Source organism: Lepeophtheirus salmonis, chromosome 14 (genome assembly GCF_016086655.4).
Source record: "Lepeophtheirus salmonis chromosome 14, UVic_Lsal_1.4, whole genome shotgun sequence".
Classification (NCBI taxonomy): Eukaryota; Metazoa; Arthropoda; class Copepoda; order Siphonostomatoida; family Caligidae; genus Lepeophtheirus; species Lepeophtheirus salmonis.
In genome coordinates this window covers 11,078,705-11,099,544 of record NC_052144.2, presented here as the reverse complement: position 1 = coordinate 11,099,544, position 20,840 = coordinate 11,078,705, and the positions used below count along the sequence as shown (strand labels likewise).

The 20,840-nt window shown below is 30.0% G+C and overlaps 2 protein-coding genes across 2 annotated transcripts; one reads left to right on the top strand and one right to left on the bottom strand.

Moving 5' to 3' along the window:
- Positions 1-1,029: 1,029 nt before the first annotated feature.
- Positions 1,030-1,539, bottom strand: LOC121129476 (cuticle protein 7-like). The gene has a single exon (XM_040725201.2). The coding sequence runs from the start codon at positions 1,480-1,482 to the stop codon at positions 1,114-1,116; it is 369 nt and encodes a 122-aa protein (XP_040581135.1). The 5' UTR covers positions 1,483-1,539; the 3' UTR covers positions 1,030-1,113.
- Positions 1,540-15,233: 13,694 nt separating this feature from the next.
- LOC121129477 (pupal cuticle protein Edg-84A) lies at positions 15,234-15,751 on the top strand. Its single transcript, XM_040725202.2, has one exon. The coding sequence runs from the start codon at positions 15,287-15,289 to the stop codon at positions 15,644-15,646; it is 360 nt and encodes a 119-aa protein (XP_040581136.1). The 5' UTR covers positions 15,234-15,286; the 3' UTR covers positions 15,647-15,751.
- The last annotated feature ends 5,089 nt before the right edge of the window (positions 15,752-20,840 follow it).

The window sequence follows — 20,840 nt, the reverse complement described above, 5'->3', positions numbered from 1 at the left end:
TTATTTCATACTTTTTCAATATATCCAAGTTGAAGTGTATCATACGTAATGTGACAACACATATAGTATTTGCATTAATAATGTATATATTTGGTTTTTAATTACAAAATATATGATTAAATGTATTTACAATGTTTCCTGCAATATAATCTAGTTCAGCAAAATATTGGCTTGAGCTTGAACACATTTTTGACATCTTGAATATTTTTTTTTGTTGTTCCAGGGTCAGATCTTGTAGTATTATTTTTATAAATCCTTCAATATCTTGTATTAGAAGATCTGTACTTATTCGAAGGCGGATTGTTTGCATCCGCTCCCAGAAGCATATCAAGTTTTATTTTTACAAAACCTATGATATTCCTTCTAGAAATTTACATATATCCTACCATTCGTATTGGGATCCAACAAATTCATATTTCTTTCAGGGTCCTTATAATATGACAATGGGATATGATATCAAAAGCCCTATAATAATCGTAGGACTGGGGTCCTTTTCTTTAAGTAATTTAACATTTAATCATCGAAATAAAATCCTTTTTTGCATTATTTGAGGTCCAGTTTTTAAATAAAGAAAAAATTCACTTTTTTTTTGAAAAAATTGGCGATTTTTAAAACATCGAGGCGACAAATGACCCTCAATTAGGTTTTTTCCCCTTGGACCTTTTTTCTCCACATTTATCCCAATCACAACACATAAAATCTGCTGCAGTTTTATATCTTATTTTTTTATTCGAATGAGCATTACCATGGGGAATGAAGGTATTCGGAACTTTATAATCGAAATCGTTTTTGCAAATAATGGACCTAATAAAGAATAACTTCATTCAGAGTAAATAAAATATTTCATATATTGTGTATTTTCTATATTTCCTCCACCTTTAATGTAACCATTTCTTTACAACACCATGAAAAATAGATTTTAGAACATAGGTAAACTTTTCATATCATAAATAAATGAACAACAAAACAATTATTCACATCGTAGTTTATTGAACCAAAGTTTAACAATAATCAAATTTAGTCGATAAATTACAATTAAGATATGATATGTGTTTTCTTTATTTTAACTTTATTAATCGATTTTGCTGATAAAATAATGTAGTCAGAAGGAATTTAAACATAAGAGGGCAATGGAGCTGGAGGGGCACCATATGCTGGAGGAGGAGGTGGAGGAAGCTCAGTCACTACGTCAGCAACAAATCCACTGTCTCCTTCCACAGTGTAGGAAACAGTCATGATTTTGCCATCAGCACGCAAGACCTTGTATTGACCAGAGACAGCTCCATGCTTAGCTTCTTCTTCAGCGCTGAAGTCGTTTCCAGATTCGGCATCAAGAACAGCGTAGTTGTAGGCATATGGTGGGATTGGAGCAGGTGGTGGAGGAGGTGGTGGGGCAGGGGCTGGAGCACCATAACCTGCTGGCGGTTGATCTCCATATGCACATGCAACGAGGGCGAAAATAAGAATTACTTTTGAACACATTTTTGTTGTAGATGTGAATGGGTCTAACGCCTACTTGAAAATGATGGCAATTTGTGGAAACTCTTTTATTTTTATAGTGGTTCTCATACACTTACATAAATATTAAAGTCATTGATTTGGGTGATGTAACAACATACTTGTTTTTCTTCTTTTACTCTAATGTTACTTACCACAATGTTTCTTAGATGCAACATAATGTATATTCATGGTTCATTTTTCAATATATCCAAGTTGAAGTGTATCATACGTAATGTGACAACACATATATTATTTGCATTAATAATGTATATATTTGGTTTAATTAAAATATGTTTAAATGTATTTACAATGTTTCCTGCAATATAATCTAGTTCAGCCAGATAATTGGCTTGAGCTTGAACACAGATTTCTGACGTTTTTGCGTGGCATTTTTCGATGTTATGTCAATTTATGTCATAAAAATATGAGAAAATCGTTTTTCCTTCTAGAAAATTCAGTTACAAAAAAAAAATGTATCTTCCCACATAATTTCCACTCCCGAATAGCTGGTGATGTCTTTGAGGGAACTTATGTCTGAGTTCACTTAGAGTGGGCATCAGCATGAGATGCAAACTTGACAACAGGAGACAGCAGAGAGCAACAGATATAGGATGGAAAAAAAAATTCCACCTTATCTTATGACATAACTTCAAAAGTCTTTTCTCAAAGTCTTTAAAATTATTCTTTAAATACTAAGTTTTTTGATGTTATCTCATAAGAGGTAAAAACAGTAAAAGTAATACAAATATAAATAAATGAGCTAAAATTGGAGCAATTTATCAATTTTCTAAAATTGCGAGCGATCTTCCACTCTCATTCAAGATTTTCGAGTGGTGCAAAATTGAGCCCCGTTCACTAATGCTTTGGCTATAATCTAATAATTTAGAATAATCCACTTTTTATGAGTTGGTATTGTGTATAAATAATGAAGAGTAAACCGGTAAATATATAATCTTCATATTCTGTATAATTTATAGATGACAAAATCAAACTATTTTCATATTTATGTAGATAACTGCATTCATTAATCTTGTCATTGTTAAAAAATGGCCAAACGCCCTATTGGCTAAATGGATTCCTTCTATTACTTGTTTCCTTTTCCCCACGCAAGATGTACTTATGATAATATCACAAGTGACGTCACTATATCACTTTTTTCTCATTCCTCCGTTTTCTTCCCTTACTATTTCAGTTTACAAGATGAATTCAGTCTTTGTTAATGCGGACAAAAAACTCTAACAACGCTGTTTACTAAAAATATTGATCACGTGGTTTTCGTTTCGACACGTGATTTTTATCTTTGAGGTAATCTAAAGCTATATAACAAAGTAGCTATACTATGACGTTAATATGTTTCATTTTCTGTAATTAAGTTTCAACTTGTACAAGGAGATGTTTCTTAGTCCCAAGCAGGGCGTAAAAAGAGGAAATGTCTGGGGAAAAGATTGAAAATGCTCCTCCAGATCGTATTAATATTCATTGGTGCATCCAGTCTATATTCATAATAGCAATAAGAAAAACAAAGTAAAAGGGGGAAACATATGTGACATAAATTAATGACATGCATGGATACTGTGAATTCATCTTGACTCGAGTTCCAAACTGTAAGCTTTCATTCTGAATGATAACTTGAAGGAAGGCCCTCTTCAACATAATTTCCATCCAAGTTTAAAAGGGCAACTGAAACTCTCTTGACAAACTCTAGGCATATGAGAATGAGAAGACAATTAATATTCAATTGACTCATTATTTAGAGGATATTTACCTATACAGGTAACATATGAAGGAATCATCTATATCCACTTTGGCAAATTTATTATTATCTCCGATCCCTTAGTTGAACTCTATTGGCTATCATCACAGATTGTTACTATTCAGATCCCTCATTCGAAATTCTTTATTTAATAATGAACATTAGACGGACTTTTTGAAACCGATTCGAACATGAACATACTATGCAATGAATAGGAACGTTTTCCGTAGGATAAGCTCCCTTTTCAGGTCTATCACCGTAACATATTTTTCAGAAGAAAGGGGTATTTTCTCCTAGTACTTATTTACTAAGGGGAATCGCCCTTTAGAAAAATCGAAACCTTCGAAAATATAGGATGTAAATACTTATGTTGGTTGACACAGAGTTACCTCATTCACTATTATACTTAGGTACCTTGAAAAATTTAATGTCAAAAAATAAAGTCATGTTTATCTTATTTTATTTAATTAAAAAAATTTTTTTTTTGTTATAAATTCATTAAGTATTTATTGACAACATACAAATATAAATCAATAAAAGTGAATTTTTGTAATTATTTTGATGAAAAAAAACATGATTCAAAATTTAAAAAAAAAAATAATACAAAATTTGAAATTTCCCTTTAAAAAAATGGTAATTTTGTTTCATAAATCAACTTTTATAAAACTTTTACCAACCTTTGTAAATTTGTACAAAGGTTATTCCAGTAATAATTGTGCTGTTTAGCCACAGCTAATGAAAATATATTAAACTGATTTGATGCACTATGGAAATGCTTTTGTATTTTAACAAATATCATTTAAAGGAAAAAGTATCATGTGTACAATAAGAGTTGTATCCCTTTAAGCAATAATATGCAATGGTAATTTTATTCAAGACCCTATATTTTAATTAATAGATCATGTGAAATAATTATGGTTGATATATGATAACTTCACTGATTTAAAAATAGAGTAGAAGGCAATAGTTTTGCATGAAGTTATATAATCTTTTTTAAACTAAGTGTTGTACATATTTCGACCAAAAGATAAATGTAGTACTTGAATAATGAATTTTACAATTTATAAACTCTTCCTTTTTCATGAATTGCTCACAAACAAAGGACTTGTTGTCAAGTAACTTTAGAATAATTTATACATACAATCCAAAATGTTATGTTTAAATTATTACCTATAACTAAAAGTTTTTAAACTATTGTAAAAATTTATAAGAATCAGTGGTTGTTAAACTTAAATGAAGAAAACTGAACATGTAATAGAATAGGATGAAGCAATGGACTGAGCAATATGAAATTGTCCATATGAGGTCCCTCATTTTACTGGAAATTGTGTTTTGAGCAGGACACTGTTAGTAAATAGTAAATATTGTGAAACTTATGAATTTCTTTCTATATTGAAAAAAAGGAATGACCAATTTTTATTTAGTCTTACCTAAAGCACTTTAAGATAAGGGGATAACAGACGGTTGAAACAATAATTAATTAAAAAACAAGCAAGTAAATTATTTTCACTTATGCAAAAATCTATGATAAAAAAATGACTAGAAAAGTACCATGTCTAACATTAATGAGAGTCAAAAAATGAACAAAGCATAAGTAGACAAATTTTAAAGCTACCATAATTTAAGTACGAGTTTACTGATGCATCAGAATCAGTATTGAAATTGGCAAGAACCAGCTTGTATGAAATATCGGAATAAACTCAATACTGTCAAATAGTTTCAAAAAAATCATTCATTTTTATCTCCTTGGCAATCAGATCAGTAGATACAGGACAGTAGGACTTGACTGTTTCAATTATTTTATCCACATTTTCGACAATTTACATTGCAGGGTGTGGTGTATCTTCTACATCAATTTTACCGTAAGAAAATTGACGAACCCGAAATTGTGTAATTTTTGGCTGCTAGACTGTTAAGACCATAAAAACCATTTAATTTTCAGTAGCCTGGCTTAAGTTTTCGCCTTTATCGAAGAAAAACTGTATAATATTGCTTATTCTCTCTTCTTTGGGGTATATCATTGACGTACACTCAAACGATAGTTACTATAATTACAATAATTAGTTTACGAAATTCAGGTTTTCTTATTCTGAAGTAACGTTTATTATTGTTATTGTACGTCTTAAACACAAAAATGACCTTCAAGACCTTTAACAGATCCAATTCTTGTCTTTAGGGCTTGTATGACTATTAATAATCTGGCAAATTAAAAAACATAATCTTGGAAAAAAACACATATTGGTACAAAAAATATAATTATGATTAAATGTAGTCAAATACTTTTTCTTCCATATAAATTTCATTTTTTAATATTTTACTTAAAAATAAATGTTTCAAAGAATATATATGCTTGTGTCTAATTTAAATAAAGACAACTGTAATATTATTGTCTTTGCAACAGGTGTGCATGACCCATCATACTTATTTTTTTATTTACATTACATCATGTAATCCTTAAAAGAAATCTGGCCCGTTAAAAAGAAAATTTATGTATATATATATATGCATACAGTATTGTTGTTTCTTGAAGAAAGGAATAAGATGGACCAATCACATTATATGTTGTCAATTAACTAAAATAATTGCATTGATGCAAACCTAATAACATTCTTGAGTGGGCACATCCTTCTTCAAGAATTTGTTATGCAATGCTATTCGTCATCTAATGTATCAATAACTGCCTAATGAAACAGGTTGCAGATAGCAAATTACTTGCTACATGTGAGTAATAATAATTTCAATTTTTCCTTAATAATAAAGTAATCAAACTGTTTCATGAAAATTTATCAACATTATTGCTAAAAAGTCGAAGATGAGAAACCCTTTATTCCATTCTTTTGTTAGTATATGGGATTTCAAACATTATGAACATTACACGTGAATTGGTTAAAAATCATTAGATTATCTCAATTTTGTATCTACCTACACCAAAAGAAACCATTAATTGTAAAATTTTATATTTTATTTAGTTTTATATAAGATATGGGGTGAAACACTTTGTTGTTTATTCGCTTGATGTAGCAGAGTTCCCACATCACTTTTTAAAGCATTGCGTAGCTTGTGCGGTATTTTTAATCATGAAGAAACAGTGTAAAATAGTTTTTGAGTAACAAAAGTATTATTTCACTAAGCACAATAACTCACAAACTAAAGAATAGTTAAGAACAGATTGTCTTGAAATTTTGTGAGCTGTCGTTTGAAGGTTGGTACAAACTGGAAGTGAGGTTGCATTTTTAAATAGTGCCATCTATGTATGGAGCCTGGGACTTTCCAGCCCATGTGATTTATAAACAAGTTAAGCCTCTCATATCTCTCAAGACCATATAATTTCGACTCTAATCTTTTTTTCTTATACTAATGATACAGGGTCGTTCGAGTCAATCCGGACCCTCATTAATTACATCCTGAACAATGAGAAAAGCTTTGAATTTTGTTATTTTAATTTTAAAGTGAGAGATTCAGCTGTACTTTTATGTTAATTGCGCTACTTTTCATTCAAAACGAGTATTTACAAGAGAGGATACCTGGAAGAACACTATCATGTAACTTGGTAGCGCCGACGCAGCCAGGATTAAATCAACAATATACTATGGTACCCAAACAGCACCGTCTACAACGTTTCCTACCGCTTGACCCCTCTCACAAGGTCTGCAAGACTCAAAACTTGTTAAAAGAAGAGAAGGTGCAATTTGTGGACCCCAACACCTGACCCTTTAACTACCCCTATATGAATCCCATGGATTACTTCTTTAAGGGGAGTTAGAGAGGAAGATCTTTGGGAATTCACACAGCAGTATCGACTCCTTGAAGCCCTGGATCTTTAAATAGGGGGACAAAGTCTGCCTCGCAGACGTCTTAAATGCCAAGGCATAGAATCGAAAGAATGATTGGAGAAGATGGCAGAAACATTGAATAATTATTTTCTTTTGTATAGTTATAACTTTTAAATAAAATTTCAAACCTTTATTTGCTTCCTTTTATGACAAGGATACAGTTAAATTTCATCCAGTTTTACCTGAGCAACCAGGTAAATTGATTTTAAAGTTACTCTTTGAAAAAAAATAAAAAAAATGCTACAGAATCGAGTCAAATGCTTGTCCAATCTTACGTTGATCTTTCTTTTTGTTTGGCTAAATCCCATTGCTTTGAGAGGTTTAAAAACTGGATCAAAATTACCCGTTTTCCTTCTTAAATCTAAGAAAAATACCTCTTATTGACATTTTTTAGCCTGCAAATATCTTGAATTTTCCTAAATAGACATTAACCTTAGAAAAAAATCCTTTTTACTATTTTATTTTTTCTGAAATGCACGTGTGTAGAAAGATTGTTTTACAGGTCATATTGACGCAATTATTAAAAAGATATTTTATATTATAAAGAATTCTAGAAAATCATATACATATTTAGGAAACCCTTTAGGTTATTGAGGTATATTCTTGTAGAGACCAACCTTGATCATTTTGGATAGAGTGTAATATTATTCCTATTGCAGAAGAATATCAAGATCTGGAGTTTGAAGAAGATATATTAGAAGAAATCTTGAATACTTGGCTCGTCCTCATAAGAAGAAAATATTTTTCGCTAAATGTTGTATTTTCTTGTCAAAAAAGTTTAATTTTGTTCAATATTGGAAAAATCAGTCAAAAGAGGAGGAATTATACTCGTAACATTATTATAATAACTCCTAGGCTCACACAACATGCCATAGCTTTTTAAAAAGACATCCTTTCAGTTTGTGATATAACGACGGACTAGTATCCATTAAAAATAATTATTCATTTATTTATATAATTTGGTTACTCCATTAAAAATATACTACACCTCAAAGTCGTAGTACATGTTACTTTGCAAAATATATTTAAGATCCTGCCAAACTTATTTCAAAAGTAAATTGATGGGTTGGAACGAATAGGAGTTGTAAACTAGTTTCTGAAAACTATAACATTAATTATGTAAGACCTAAAATAACAACATAAAAATAACCGTATTAAAATTTAAATTCAACCTTATACATGCATAGGCATCTTTATATTCTGTTCATTAAGGATTTGATTAAGATATAATTTCATTGCTAGCAATTTGATAATCTTACCAACCTGTGGGGCATGGGCTGAATTTTGGCCTGCCTAATGTTTAGGTGAGGTGCATTACCCATTCTCACTTCAAATAGTATATTTTAACAATATTGTCGCAACATCAGCAAATTCCTTAGAACTCTCATAATACGTACACACATTAAAAAAGATTGACAGTGGTTCCTATTTTCTGAGACTTTAACAGAGTTGCCAGACTAGCTTTTTAGTAGTATTACCTTTAAAAAATTAGATTTGGCTTTAAGTTATATTTGGTCTAAAATTGAAATAAATTTGTATTAAAAAGGTTTTTATCTATCCTTTTTTCATGAAATTTAACAGGATAGTTTCTGGGCCCCATTAAAATATTTCAAGAAATAATGCAGCCCATTATATTAACATCCCTGATAAATCAGACTTGATCACTTTGTTAAGAAAATGGTCATAAGAGAATTTTTATTTTACAAAATATACCTCAGCCAACAGCCTGTGCAGGTGGACAACTGGTCCCTAAGGTGGATCGAAACCTATTGTAAACACTATCCTGAGTATTAAGGACCCCTTCGAATATATTATAATACAAGCCGGTCCACAAGGGTGATCAAAATCTATCGCTGCCGCTATCCCGGGTATCAAGAATCCCTTATAGTATCTTAGAAATCCATTATAAATCTACATAGAAATTCCTATCACCCACAAACTCAGGAATCATATGAGAGAGCAAATGGAGACATACAAGACACTCTCATTATGTGGCAACTTGACAACAAGAAAAGTGAATATGCTAATGGACAGTTATTTGTTCAGTACAAATGGTACAAATTTAATTTTCAGAGTATGTACCTCCGTTAGCCACACATTTTTTCATCTTTCAGGAAATTTATCGATGCCTTTTCTAAAAATGCATTGTCTTTGCCTGCAAACCAGCCATCCATCCATTTTTCGGCTTTAGCGTGTGAATTCAAGCGTAAATCATTGAGTGCCTGGCCCATCGATGCAAACAAGTGATAATCGAAGGACGCCAGATCTGGTGAGTTAGCCACATGAGCAATAGGTTCACATTTGTACTATTCAACAAGCTGGTGGGCGGTTATAGAGTAATGCAGTAGTGCGTTGTCATCAAGGAAAATTAAATTGTGTTGCCTTGTTTCATATTTTGGGTGTTTTTGGCGTATAGCGTATAGTCCGGTGGTCAGCATCTAATTTTTCTGCGAGCTGTTTATTTTATAAATATTGCAGCAAATGGTTATTTCCTAGATCAAAATGTGTTATATGATTTAAATCATAAAGCACTATATACAATCTACGTCCTCCTTATGCATACAACTACGCTGTTTTTGATGTAAAATCTGAAATGACTTTAGTGCCGAAGAAAAATCTAAGTATGGTGCCATCTCTGATCAATACAAGGTTTTGCGTGCTGATGGTGTGATCATGACTGTTTCCGAAACTGTTGAAGGTGAAAGTGGATTTGTTGCTGACGTAGTCACTGAGATTCCTCCTCCTCCAGCCTATGGTCCTCCTCCTCCACCATTATCCACATAAGCCTAATTCCGTCATCTTTAAGCTATAACGTCTCCCATAGATGAACTTCTTGTTGATTTAGTATTTGCAAATATGATCGCATTTTATGATCGCATTTAAACCATGAAATAAATTTGAATAATTGTAAATAGTTTTTATAAAGTCTTACTCAAATTTATAAATCAATTAATAATTACCCTTACACAAAATTAAATCTGAGTAATACTACAATTTGGAAAGGTTCTTTACATCAAATTAGCTTTGGAAGTAAAGTTAAAAGTTTAAACTCATCCAAGTATTATTTAATTTTTTAGAAATAATGAAGTCGAATCGAAAGAGAATATTTTTATTCTGAAATACATTAATAAGAAAACATATTTACAGAATAAACCTATCTTAATATGTTTAAATACATTTTTAAGTTAAATAAATAATTTAATGACAAATATATTTTTTTAAACTAACTGATCTTTTTACTTAATTAATTAATTGGCTCCTATTGGGATTCAAATTTCTACTTAGATTTGAAAAAAAAAAATCAATTCTTTTTTTCACGTCATAACTTGATAAACTGTATCCCCAAAATTATTTAAATCTGTCAAAAATGATTACTATCTTTGATTTGTTAAGAATTATTAGATAAAAATAAAAGCTAAACCTTTATATGGAATCATACGCTTTCGTTTGCAATTTTATCCCTTACAGAGTTTTCAAACTAAAATAACGTTCTTAGTTTTATGTGAATCCGTCTTTTGAAATTAAGATTCTAGACAGATTAGCTTAAATTTCACAATTATTTTTCATGGAAAGAGAATGTTGCAAATAATAACTTCGTTTTTTCCAATTTTTTTTTTGCAAATAAATAAAATTCAATTATGTTATTATCTTTGAGTGCAGGATCTGGAACTATATAATTTGCTGTATTTCTTAAGAGTCTGGATGTCATCAAGAGTGAAGTTCAATTCAAATTTATGCCTTCTAGGCATAGGCAAATATCTTGTAAAGATTATGATCTACAAATTCAAAAATTATTCTTATAAATTTGATCTGCTGCAATCATGGGAAAAAGTAATGATGGAGTTTCTCATTTTTGTCAAAGGCGATAATAAATTTACGGATCAGTTCCAAATTTGGACGGGCTGCATTTACTTCAAATAGCACTGTAAGTATATAATAGCATTTTTAAAACTCAATCATCCATGGATTTGCAAGATGCCCAGTACGGTGCCAATAAAATCCTTTTTTTTTTAAGTAAAGAAATGATAAAAAAATATGATTAAGAAAGTTTGAACAATTTTTTTTTCAATGATGCCATATGGTATCATTGGGAACATATCAAAGGAAATGATAATTATTCCATATGGCTTCAGTGGGAAAATGCTATAGTATTATTGAAAGGCAAAATAAAACAATAATTTTTTTGAGGTCTAAATAATATAATAAAAATGGAAAAGGGTAAATTCCTTTTAATTCCCTTTCTAAAAAATGTTATATTGATGTACTTATTATTAAATACATTCCTAAAAATAAAATTAAAAACAATTTTCAAAATAGATTTGGCAAATATTGAAAGGTTACGAATATTTTTGGTCTCAACCGTATTTGTATTGCCAATTATCGCCAATTTTTGATCAAAATCAGACCTTATTTTCCTTATCTCATTCTATATCTCTCAACCTCTCTATATCTCCAAACTTCTTTTCTCCCTCTGTATTTTTCTACATCCCTCTCTGTCTCCTTTCCTCTACCTTCATTCTTTGTTTCTATTCCGTTATATTACGCTCTTCTTCAGTTATCCTTTACTAGTATATATATGTCTCCCACGTCTTTATAAGCCGAATGATTTATTCCAATATGTACGGACAATAAGAAGATATATTTTTGCACAGAAGAAGATTATAAATAAGAAAATTCCTACAATTTTTTTTTAAATGCACTATGTTTAACATTCCCGTGATAATCCCTAAAGATAACCTTTAATATGAAAATAATATATTTAAAAAATAACACATAAATGCAGTAATTACAGAACACAAATCAAATGCATACGAGGAAGGGAATTTACAACAACTACGCCTGGGCGCGGTTCTTATAATAACCAGACATAAAAAAGGGGATACCCCATGTCTACCCATCAAACATTTAAAAAAAAGGATACAAGAAAAAAGAAAACAATTACAGGTATTTGTTCATTAAAGTAAGGAGGGCAACATTATGTACTCCAGAGCTTATACGTCACGAAAAGCATGGGTGTGGTTCATATGTCATTCATAGACAAACTAACAACTATAATCAAATAACCATGAAAACGACTTCCCTCATTCAATGTTTATTGAGTGCATTCTTGATCTATAACTAGATTCTCTTTAGAATTGTAATGGCAAAAAAATATTTTGATGGCCATAGGAACTAACTTTTTCAAATGATAGAGAGCACATAATGCCTCCAAAAAAAACTCCAGTTCCGTTTGGATAACTGTATGTTACCACAGTTTTCCAAAATACAAGTACCGTCATATTTCATAAACCAAATCGATTTTTGAGGCATCTGTATAAGTGTTAAAAAATTTTGAATTAATTGTTCCTACTTGCTTATATTTAACAAGTAAAAATTATATTAATTTTTCTCTTTAATGGTGTTATAAAAATATTTAACATTGATTTCAACTCTTCCTTCATTAGCCAAGCCCCTTTTTCTTTATTTGTAGAATTTCAGATTATTCGAATAACTTCCTCTTTTCTCCTATGGGTTGCTATTGATCGTCCTTTTATGCTTTGTTGTATAGGTTCTACATAAATCAAGACTTCCATAGATCTAAAGGGAGTAGATTTTATTACACTACAAAACAAAACAAAATTGTTCAACTGTTTTTTCTTCTCAAACTGAATCTTATGCCATATTATTAACAATGCCCATATTCCTGCTCCGTAAGTCAAAAACGTTTCTATATAGGTTTTACGTATTTATCTAACATATATTGGTCATAAAGCCTACTGCAATCATTTTACTAGTATAAAATAACGACTGATTATTTTTGACTTCCAGTGAATAGCTATTGCTATTTTATTTTATTTTTATAAGACAAATCTTTCCATTTTCAGAGGCTGACTAAATCAAGATACATGTATCAGTTATTATCACGGCATTCTACAATCATTTTACCATTTGTATGCAGTATTTTTTGTATCCACTTTTTGACACCTGGTGAATAGCCTGCATTTTATTTTATTTTCAGCAAAGACAAGACAAATCTTATCCAAACACATACTTATTTCATTCGAACCCTATTTTACATAATATAATAAACATTTTTGACTGATCTTCCACTATTATCAGGGCTATATCTTACAATATGAGATGTTAGTTTGTACACCCCTGGGTTATGTGAGATAAATATGACGTAACTTTAGGAAATAGGAAGTCGTTTTACAGATTAGTTTATTAAAAATATGCTCAGATCAATTTTAATTTTATAGTACACAAGTAATTAAATCTTTAAAAATGCCCTCTTTTAACTGACCATTTATTTTATATAAGGTACAAAATTTTTTGATCTTGTATGTATGATGCATTTTGTATAATATATATATATATATTATTAAAAAAAGACCCAAAAAAAAATTAGGTTATAGCTATTCACAACACCCATTAAAATCACAATAACTTAGGGACTCTGTGAATTAGAAGAGAAGTTGTAAAAATATTTTTTAATATCAAATTCTCATCTGAAATATTTATATTTTTGTAACTATATTATTGAATGAAAATATGCCAGCTTCATTCAAAAATCAATAGATATATATAATTTGGGTAAGTGTAAAATGTTTCAAGATTATGTTCAAATTTTTTATTGTCTTTTTTTTTTATGAAAAGGAACATTTTAAGACCTTTGGAGCACTCCTTTTCCTCGATAAAGTTTCTTAAGAACCACTTAAATAAATTATTTTGGTAAATTTGAGTACCAAAGATTTGAACACAGTGTCCAATTGGGGAAGGTAAATTTAATTTTTAATTTAAGCCTTGAAGAAAACATTTACATTATTTCGAAAATTATTAACGGAACAGATTTAAAAAATAAAATAAGCCCAATAAACAACCTTCTAAATTATTTAGAAATACAAAAACCAAACATCTCTAGAATTGAGACTGAAATATTCTCGTAACATCTTCCGTATTTCATATTTTTGCACCATCTAATGTGTACTCATTTTGGGCAAATAAAACCTAATCCACCGCACTTTTATTTGCAGAGGCCCTTTCTAATGAAAGTTTATTTCTCTGTCTAACCCTATAAATTTTACCATTGAACTATGGATGATGTCATGTGGCATCATCCACTTCAAATTTGATTTTTGGGGTAATGAATATGTCGATGGGTCCAGGTAGCATTCCCATAGGTAGATTGCATGACAATAGTGACATTTTGCATCAGTGTTGTTGTTAATTGAGCATTATGCTTCTGTCGTACCTGATCAGATTCTCATGAAGTGTTCTTGAGGGGGTTTGTCCACACTGATCTGCTTAAAACCGCAGATAACTAATAAGGTAAACAGAATATTGGTTTAATTATTTATTATAGTTGAATGTAAATATCCTATAGATTGTACTAGAATCTCTTACTAAAATGTAATGTTCATTGTAGCGACTCTAGCTAGATTCATATCTAAATTTTCCTTCTCTGGTATTTGATTATAGTGTACTAAAACATATTTTAAATAATGAAAATATTTCAAAACTTTACCAACTGTTGGTAAGGTTGATGGTTCCATCACAGAAATACGTTGGCCTAAATCAGGAATTTCTATACAGCTTCTAGTAGCAGATTTAACTTTCAATAAAAATAAATTGTTTTTTATGATGTCCAATCTGCAATTATACATATGTATAGTTGTAATTGGTAATATATTTGTTATATTGCCATCAAACTCATTCCATTTAAAGCACAGAATGTCAATACTTTAGATTCACTTCAAAATTATTTGAAATAACCCTTTGGATTGTTCTAGGTTTACTATCCAATATTTCTTAAACTACATTATTTGCATAATTAAGAAGATGAAACATACTTCTTTTTAATCTAAAATTCTAGAAAGATAAATAAATATAATTTGTGATATGATTTAAATTTAAATAAAATCATTTGACCAATTACTCTGTTTAAAAAAAATGATTCTTGTGCTTTCTCCAATAATTTTTTTATTGACACATAAAGAATGTAATCATTTTTTTATGAATATGAATGCAAAATGCAAACGCCTTTTCAAAAAAAAAAAAAAAAAAAGAAAGACAAATATCCGTAACAAAGGAGCGATAAAAACCTGTTGAATATATGAATCAAATTTTGATAACTAATGACTTAACTATAAAATGAAACAATTGTTTCATACTCTACATCAATACATTGTCAACAACAAGACTACCCACAATTCAAGGAAAAATGATTGGAAAATTAGCTATTCTTTGTATCGCTTTTGCTATTGCTCAAGGAGCTCCATCAGCACCTGCTTCCTACGGAGCACCGCCACCACCTCCTCCCCCTCCCCCACCTCCTCCTTATGCATACAACTACGCTGTTCTTGATGCAGAATCTGGCAATGACTTCAGTGCCGAAGAAGAATCTAAGTATGGAGCCATCTCTGGTCAATACAAGGTCCTGCGTGCTGATGGTGTGATCATGACAGTTTCCTACACTGTTGAAGGGGAAAGCGGATTTGTTGCTGACGTAGTCACTGAGCTTCCTCCACCTCCTCCTCCAGCCTATGGTCCTCCTCCTGCACCTTTACCCACATATGTCTAATTCTGCCTTCTTTAATATATAACACCTGCCATAGATGATTTAATATTTGCAAATATGTATCTATGATCGTATTTAAACCGTGAAATATATTTGAATGATTGCAAATAGTTTTTATAAAGTCATTTATAAATCAATTAACAATTACCCTTACACAAATTAAATCTGAGTCAAATTACTATTTGGAACGGTAATTTATAAGCAAATTAAGTTTAGTGAAGTTAAAAGTTTAAATAAGTATTAATTCATTTTTTAGAAGTAATAAAGTTGAATAGAAAGATAATATTTTCATTTTTAGGTTACAAAAAGAATCAATACAAGAAATAAGAAAATATGTTTAATCTCTAGCTATACATATATTTCTGTATAGTTGTAATTATTTTTGGTGAATCACATAACATAAAATTGGAAATTCCAGGGATGTTTTTACTGGAAACTAACTTGTACAGAAAAATTTCCTTCCGCTACTCCTTCATGGTCTTTTGAGGAACTTGCAGCTCCCTTGAGAGCCTTTTGGTTGACGTTGAAGGTTAAGCTTAAATCCCTGGCAGGGATGCCTAGATCTTGGCAATTATTATATGGTAATTTCTTTATACATATTAAGGAATCGGAATAGCGTATAAAGAGGGTATCAAAATCGGGGGAAACTTTGGGATCAGTACATCATACACTTAAAATATTATTTTTCCGATTAATATGTTTGTGGCCTCTTTCATCAGATTCTTACACGTATATAATCAATTCTCATTTTCTCAACTTTCATCATTGACACTCATTCTACAACGGATTGCTTTTTTATAGAGCCTGAAAATTCTGTTTTTTTTTTAAATTCCGTAACTGATTCTACTTGCAACTAAAAATACTTGATTCTCGGTGAATTAGGATATAACAATTAATTTGATAGCGAAATGTTAAAAGACTTTTTAAACACCATATATAATATGTTTACTGACTTCAGTGTTGCAAGTTATATTGATAAATTCTTGTTCTAAAATGTAACAAATACGGTTATATCTAACCGTGTATTGGACCAATTGTGAAATGCTTCTAGATTACCAGAATGGACTCACTACCTTAAACATATTTCGACAGAGTTTATTCAATGTTCTTATGGGACCATTGGGAGCTAAATATTTTTCATATCAATGTTTTCTCCAATTCGAGTTTTTCTCTGAAACCAGATCTAAAATACTTAAAAAATAAAAATAAATATTTTGGTTTCAATGGCATTCTCCTGCTTTTTCACAAAACTTAAACTTTTGACATTATTTGTAACAGGGCGTATTCACAAAACCTACTTTTGACATTATTCCAATTTTTTTATTCCATCTCTTGTAAGACATATTTTTATAAATTGGAAGGAGACCTAAAGTATATTACTCATTATGAAATAGATATTCTTTGTAAATAATATTGTACTTATTACCCCAAAATTAGAAATGATCCAAATGACTTTTTTCTTCATGGATAAAACGTTGTACTAAAAGGGGTTTCCAATTCTTATTTTAAAATAAATTGTAACATTCAATTAGTAATATCATCTGAAGTGCTTTGATTACAATGACAAACTTTATATATATAAATATTGAAGAAATAAAAAATATTCATATTGATTATCAACTATAATACCGAAAAGGGATTTTCTTGCTTTGCAGCCTGTCCCAGCCTCATGTATAGTTTTATTCGTTACAAAACCTACGATTGTCCTTCAAGAAAATAATATCTGACCTTCAGGGCTTTTACTTTAACACCATGTAGCAAATCAAGTGTTAGAATAGTTCCAGAACATATTTATTTCAATAAAATACATAACATTTATAGTAAAATCTTTAAACTGAACTCATTAAAAAAATCTCTGTTTTTTCTCTTTTAAATCAGGTTTCATTTAAATGTGTTTGATTTTTTATAGTAATTCGTGACTAATATCATTCAGAGACATTTTTTTTATTATTGGTCAGTGGTCATTATTTAAGCTCGACTATTCTCATCTAAGGGACTTTTAATTATGAAATAATATATCGGCTGCAAAGTTTCTGAAAACGACTTTTTTTTTTGGAACCTCTGTGTAAAATAGTTAAAGAAAGTACCCTGATCAGGGTACATATTTTTTATAAAAATTCACCATTGATGTTCCTGGTGATTTTTTTTGTTCATGTTTATTGCTTATAGTATTTTTTTTTACAAATGACCCTCAGTAGGGTTTATTGTTTCGTTATCTTCCCATAAATTGTTCAATCCCATCACATAAAATCTACATTTTTAAATTTAATTGTACTACAGGTGGATAATCATTCATATTACCTAACTATTTCACTATTTACGTCATTTCATTCAAATAAAATTGTAACTATACTATGTACTTCTTTTTCTTAACAAAAATACTCACCTGTGGAGCAAATATTGTTTTACAATCAGTTAAAAATATACTGGCTTTGAATACTATTAAATTATAAATAAATAAACAACAAAACAATGAGGCTTTTAGTAGTTATTGAACCAAAGATTTATATTTAAGTCATTGATTCAGTTAATGTAGGGAGTTAAATTAATGGATATTTTTCTTCTTCTAAAGAAATCTAAGAAATCAACCAACTTTTCTTAGATGCAAAGTTAAGAATATTTTCATGGTTAATATTTGTTTGAACAATGTACTATTAATTTGGATATTTTTATCAAAATTATCAACGTAAAATTAATGGTTGTTAACGAAAATTTTCGTGTCATGATGATTATTAAATCTTTTCAGTTGATTTGAATTAGAATGGTAAATTAAAGACGATAAAATTATTTTCAAATTTGGTTTTTCCATTTACATAAATGACCAAATCTTCCTCTTATTTTAAATGTATCAAGATTTTATTAATCTGGTAGATGATTACAAAACATAATTTATTTTGAATAACAATTGCGATTTTGAAATATTTCTTAATATCTTTGTGCAAATTATATTTTTGCTCTATCTTTTTTGTAATCATCATAAAATTATAAAATAAAAAATAATTATTTATTTAAAAAGAACTGAACAACAAAATTTTGGCTCTTTTTCCAAATGAACAATGGCCTGTATTTCACATAAAGAATGAAATTTTTTTAGGGAATACAAATGTAAAATTAAAACACCCTTTCAAAAATTAAGAAAAAAGATAAATATTCATAGTAAAAGAAGCGAAATTTTTTTATTGTAAGTCTTTACTTATAAAATGAGACAATTGTTTATATTCTAAATCCATTTATGGTCAGCAACATGAGTAATCCAATTCAGGGACAAATGGATAGAAAGTTAGCTATTCTTTTCTTAACTTTTGGTAAAGGAGTACCAACAGGACCTGTTTTCTACGGAGAAATACATATGCAGCTGAGGTTAAACGTTTATAAAAAGCTCAACGCCAGAAAATTTGTCCTCCCTCAAAGTTTTCATGTTTTTCATACCATTTATTTAGACGTTGTTTTCTCAGCGTACTGTAGACTATTTTCTCATTCCTACGTAAAACATAGTTAGATGAATTAAATAAACGACATAAGACTATTTGTCACAAGTGTCTAACATATGATGAGCAATATATAAAATTAATTTAAAAATGAAACCGGAACAAAAAACAAAGAAATGAAACAAACGCATATCAACAAACATAATGAGGAAAAATTCACTGTATATGACGGATGCACCAGCAATATATTTTTCAAAACATGAATCAAGTACATGAAAGGAAGGGAATTAGCCACAACTTTGTCTAGGCGTGGTTCATATGACAAACATGTAAAAGGGATACCCATGTCTACCCAACAAACTTAAAAAAGGAAACTATTACAGGTATTTGGATATTAAAGTAAAGAGTGCAACAAATATGTACTCCAAGAGCTTATACGTCATGGAAAACATGGGTGTGGTGAAATGACAAATTAACAACTATAATCAAGTAACCATGAAAAGGACTTCCCTCATACAATATTCTTGAGTGAATTCTAAATGTACAACTAGTTTCTCTTAACATAGTTTATAAACAGTTTGGCCAAAAAAATTTGTTTTCCTATCTACGCCAGGGACTTATTGACCGATGTGTTATATGGAAATATTTATAAGTCTTTTTCTGTTGTTATATCGTATTGAATCCTGAATGGTCAAACAGATTAGTCTGAAATTTAGCAAGTAGACGTATAACATAACCAAGCATGTACCTATGATATTTTTTTGAGCCTCCGAGCTCATTAAGAACCAATTTTTGATCGAAATAAAACATCATTTTCCTTATCTCATTCTGTATCTCTCTACCTCTCTCTGTCTCTCCAAATTTATTTTCTCCCTCTGTATTTTTTACATCCCTCTCTCTGTCTCCTTTCATCTACCTTCATTCTTTGCTTCTATTCCCCTATATTACGCTCTTCTTCAGCCATCCTTTACTAGTATATATATATATATCTGTCTCCGATGTCCTTATAAAAATCAAATTACAAAGCCGAATGATTTATTCGAATATGAACGGACAATATTAAAAATATGAAGATAATATTTTTCACAGAAGAAGATTATGAAAAAGAAAAGACTATTTTACAAGAAAGGTATGTTTCTGCAAAAACCCTTTATGGTACACAAAAACTTCATTCATTTATTCCCGAATTAGACCAATCACTAAGAGTTCGCTTGTATAGTTAATTGAAGGAGTCAAAAGATGAATTTGTTATATAATTTAAGTTTAAAATGAAAATGTTGACCCAATCATATTGTTATTTTATAAAATATATAAATTTTCTGTTATATTATACTCAAATAAAAATCCTATTCTATTTTATTAATCAACAGAAAATGTGTATATTATGTATAGTACGAGTTTAAATATAGAACAATAATACTAATATGCTATCAAAGTGGCTCTATGTACTCTAAATAATGCTCTTGTTGGAAGTGTTCCCATTTCGATCCCACTTTTAATTTTGGATATGTTTGAAAACATATACTGATAAATGTTCCACGAAAATTTCAAGAAAATCGTGTTTGCTACTTGGCAGGGACGCCATTTTGAGGGCTGCACCAGAGCCCCAAATATTTATTTTGGATTAAAATAAGACTATAATTGAATATAAGTTAAAGTTTGTATTCTTGTGCATCTTTTGACGTAACTTGTATTAAAATCGAGCCTCTATGAGTGGAATTATGCCCTTCTAAACAATACAGTTCCAACGCACCAGGCTCAACTTTGAG

Coding starts and splice junctions, on each gene's coding strand:
- LOC121129477 (XM_040725202.2), top strand. CDS start 15,287: ATGATTGGAAAATTAGCTATTCTTTGTATCGCTTTTGCTATTGCTCAA.
- LOC121129476 (XM_040725201.2), bottom strand. CDS start 1,482: ATGTGTTCAAAAGTAATTCTTATTTTCGCCCTCGTTGCATGTGCATAT.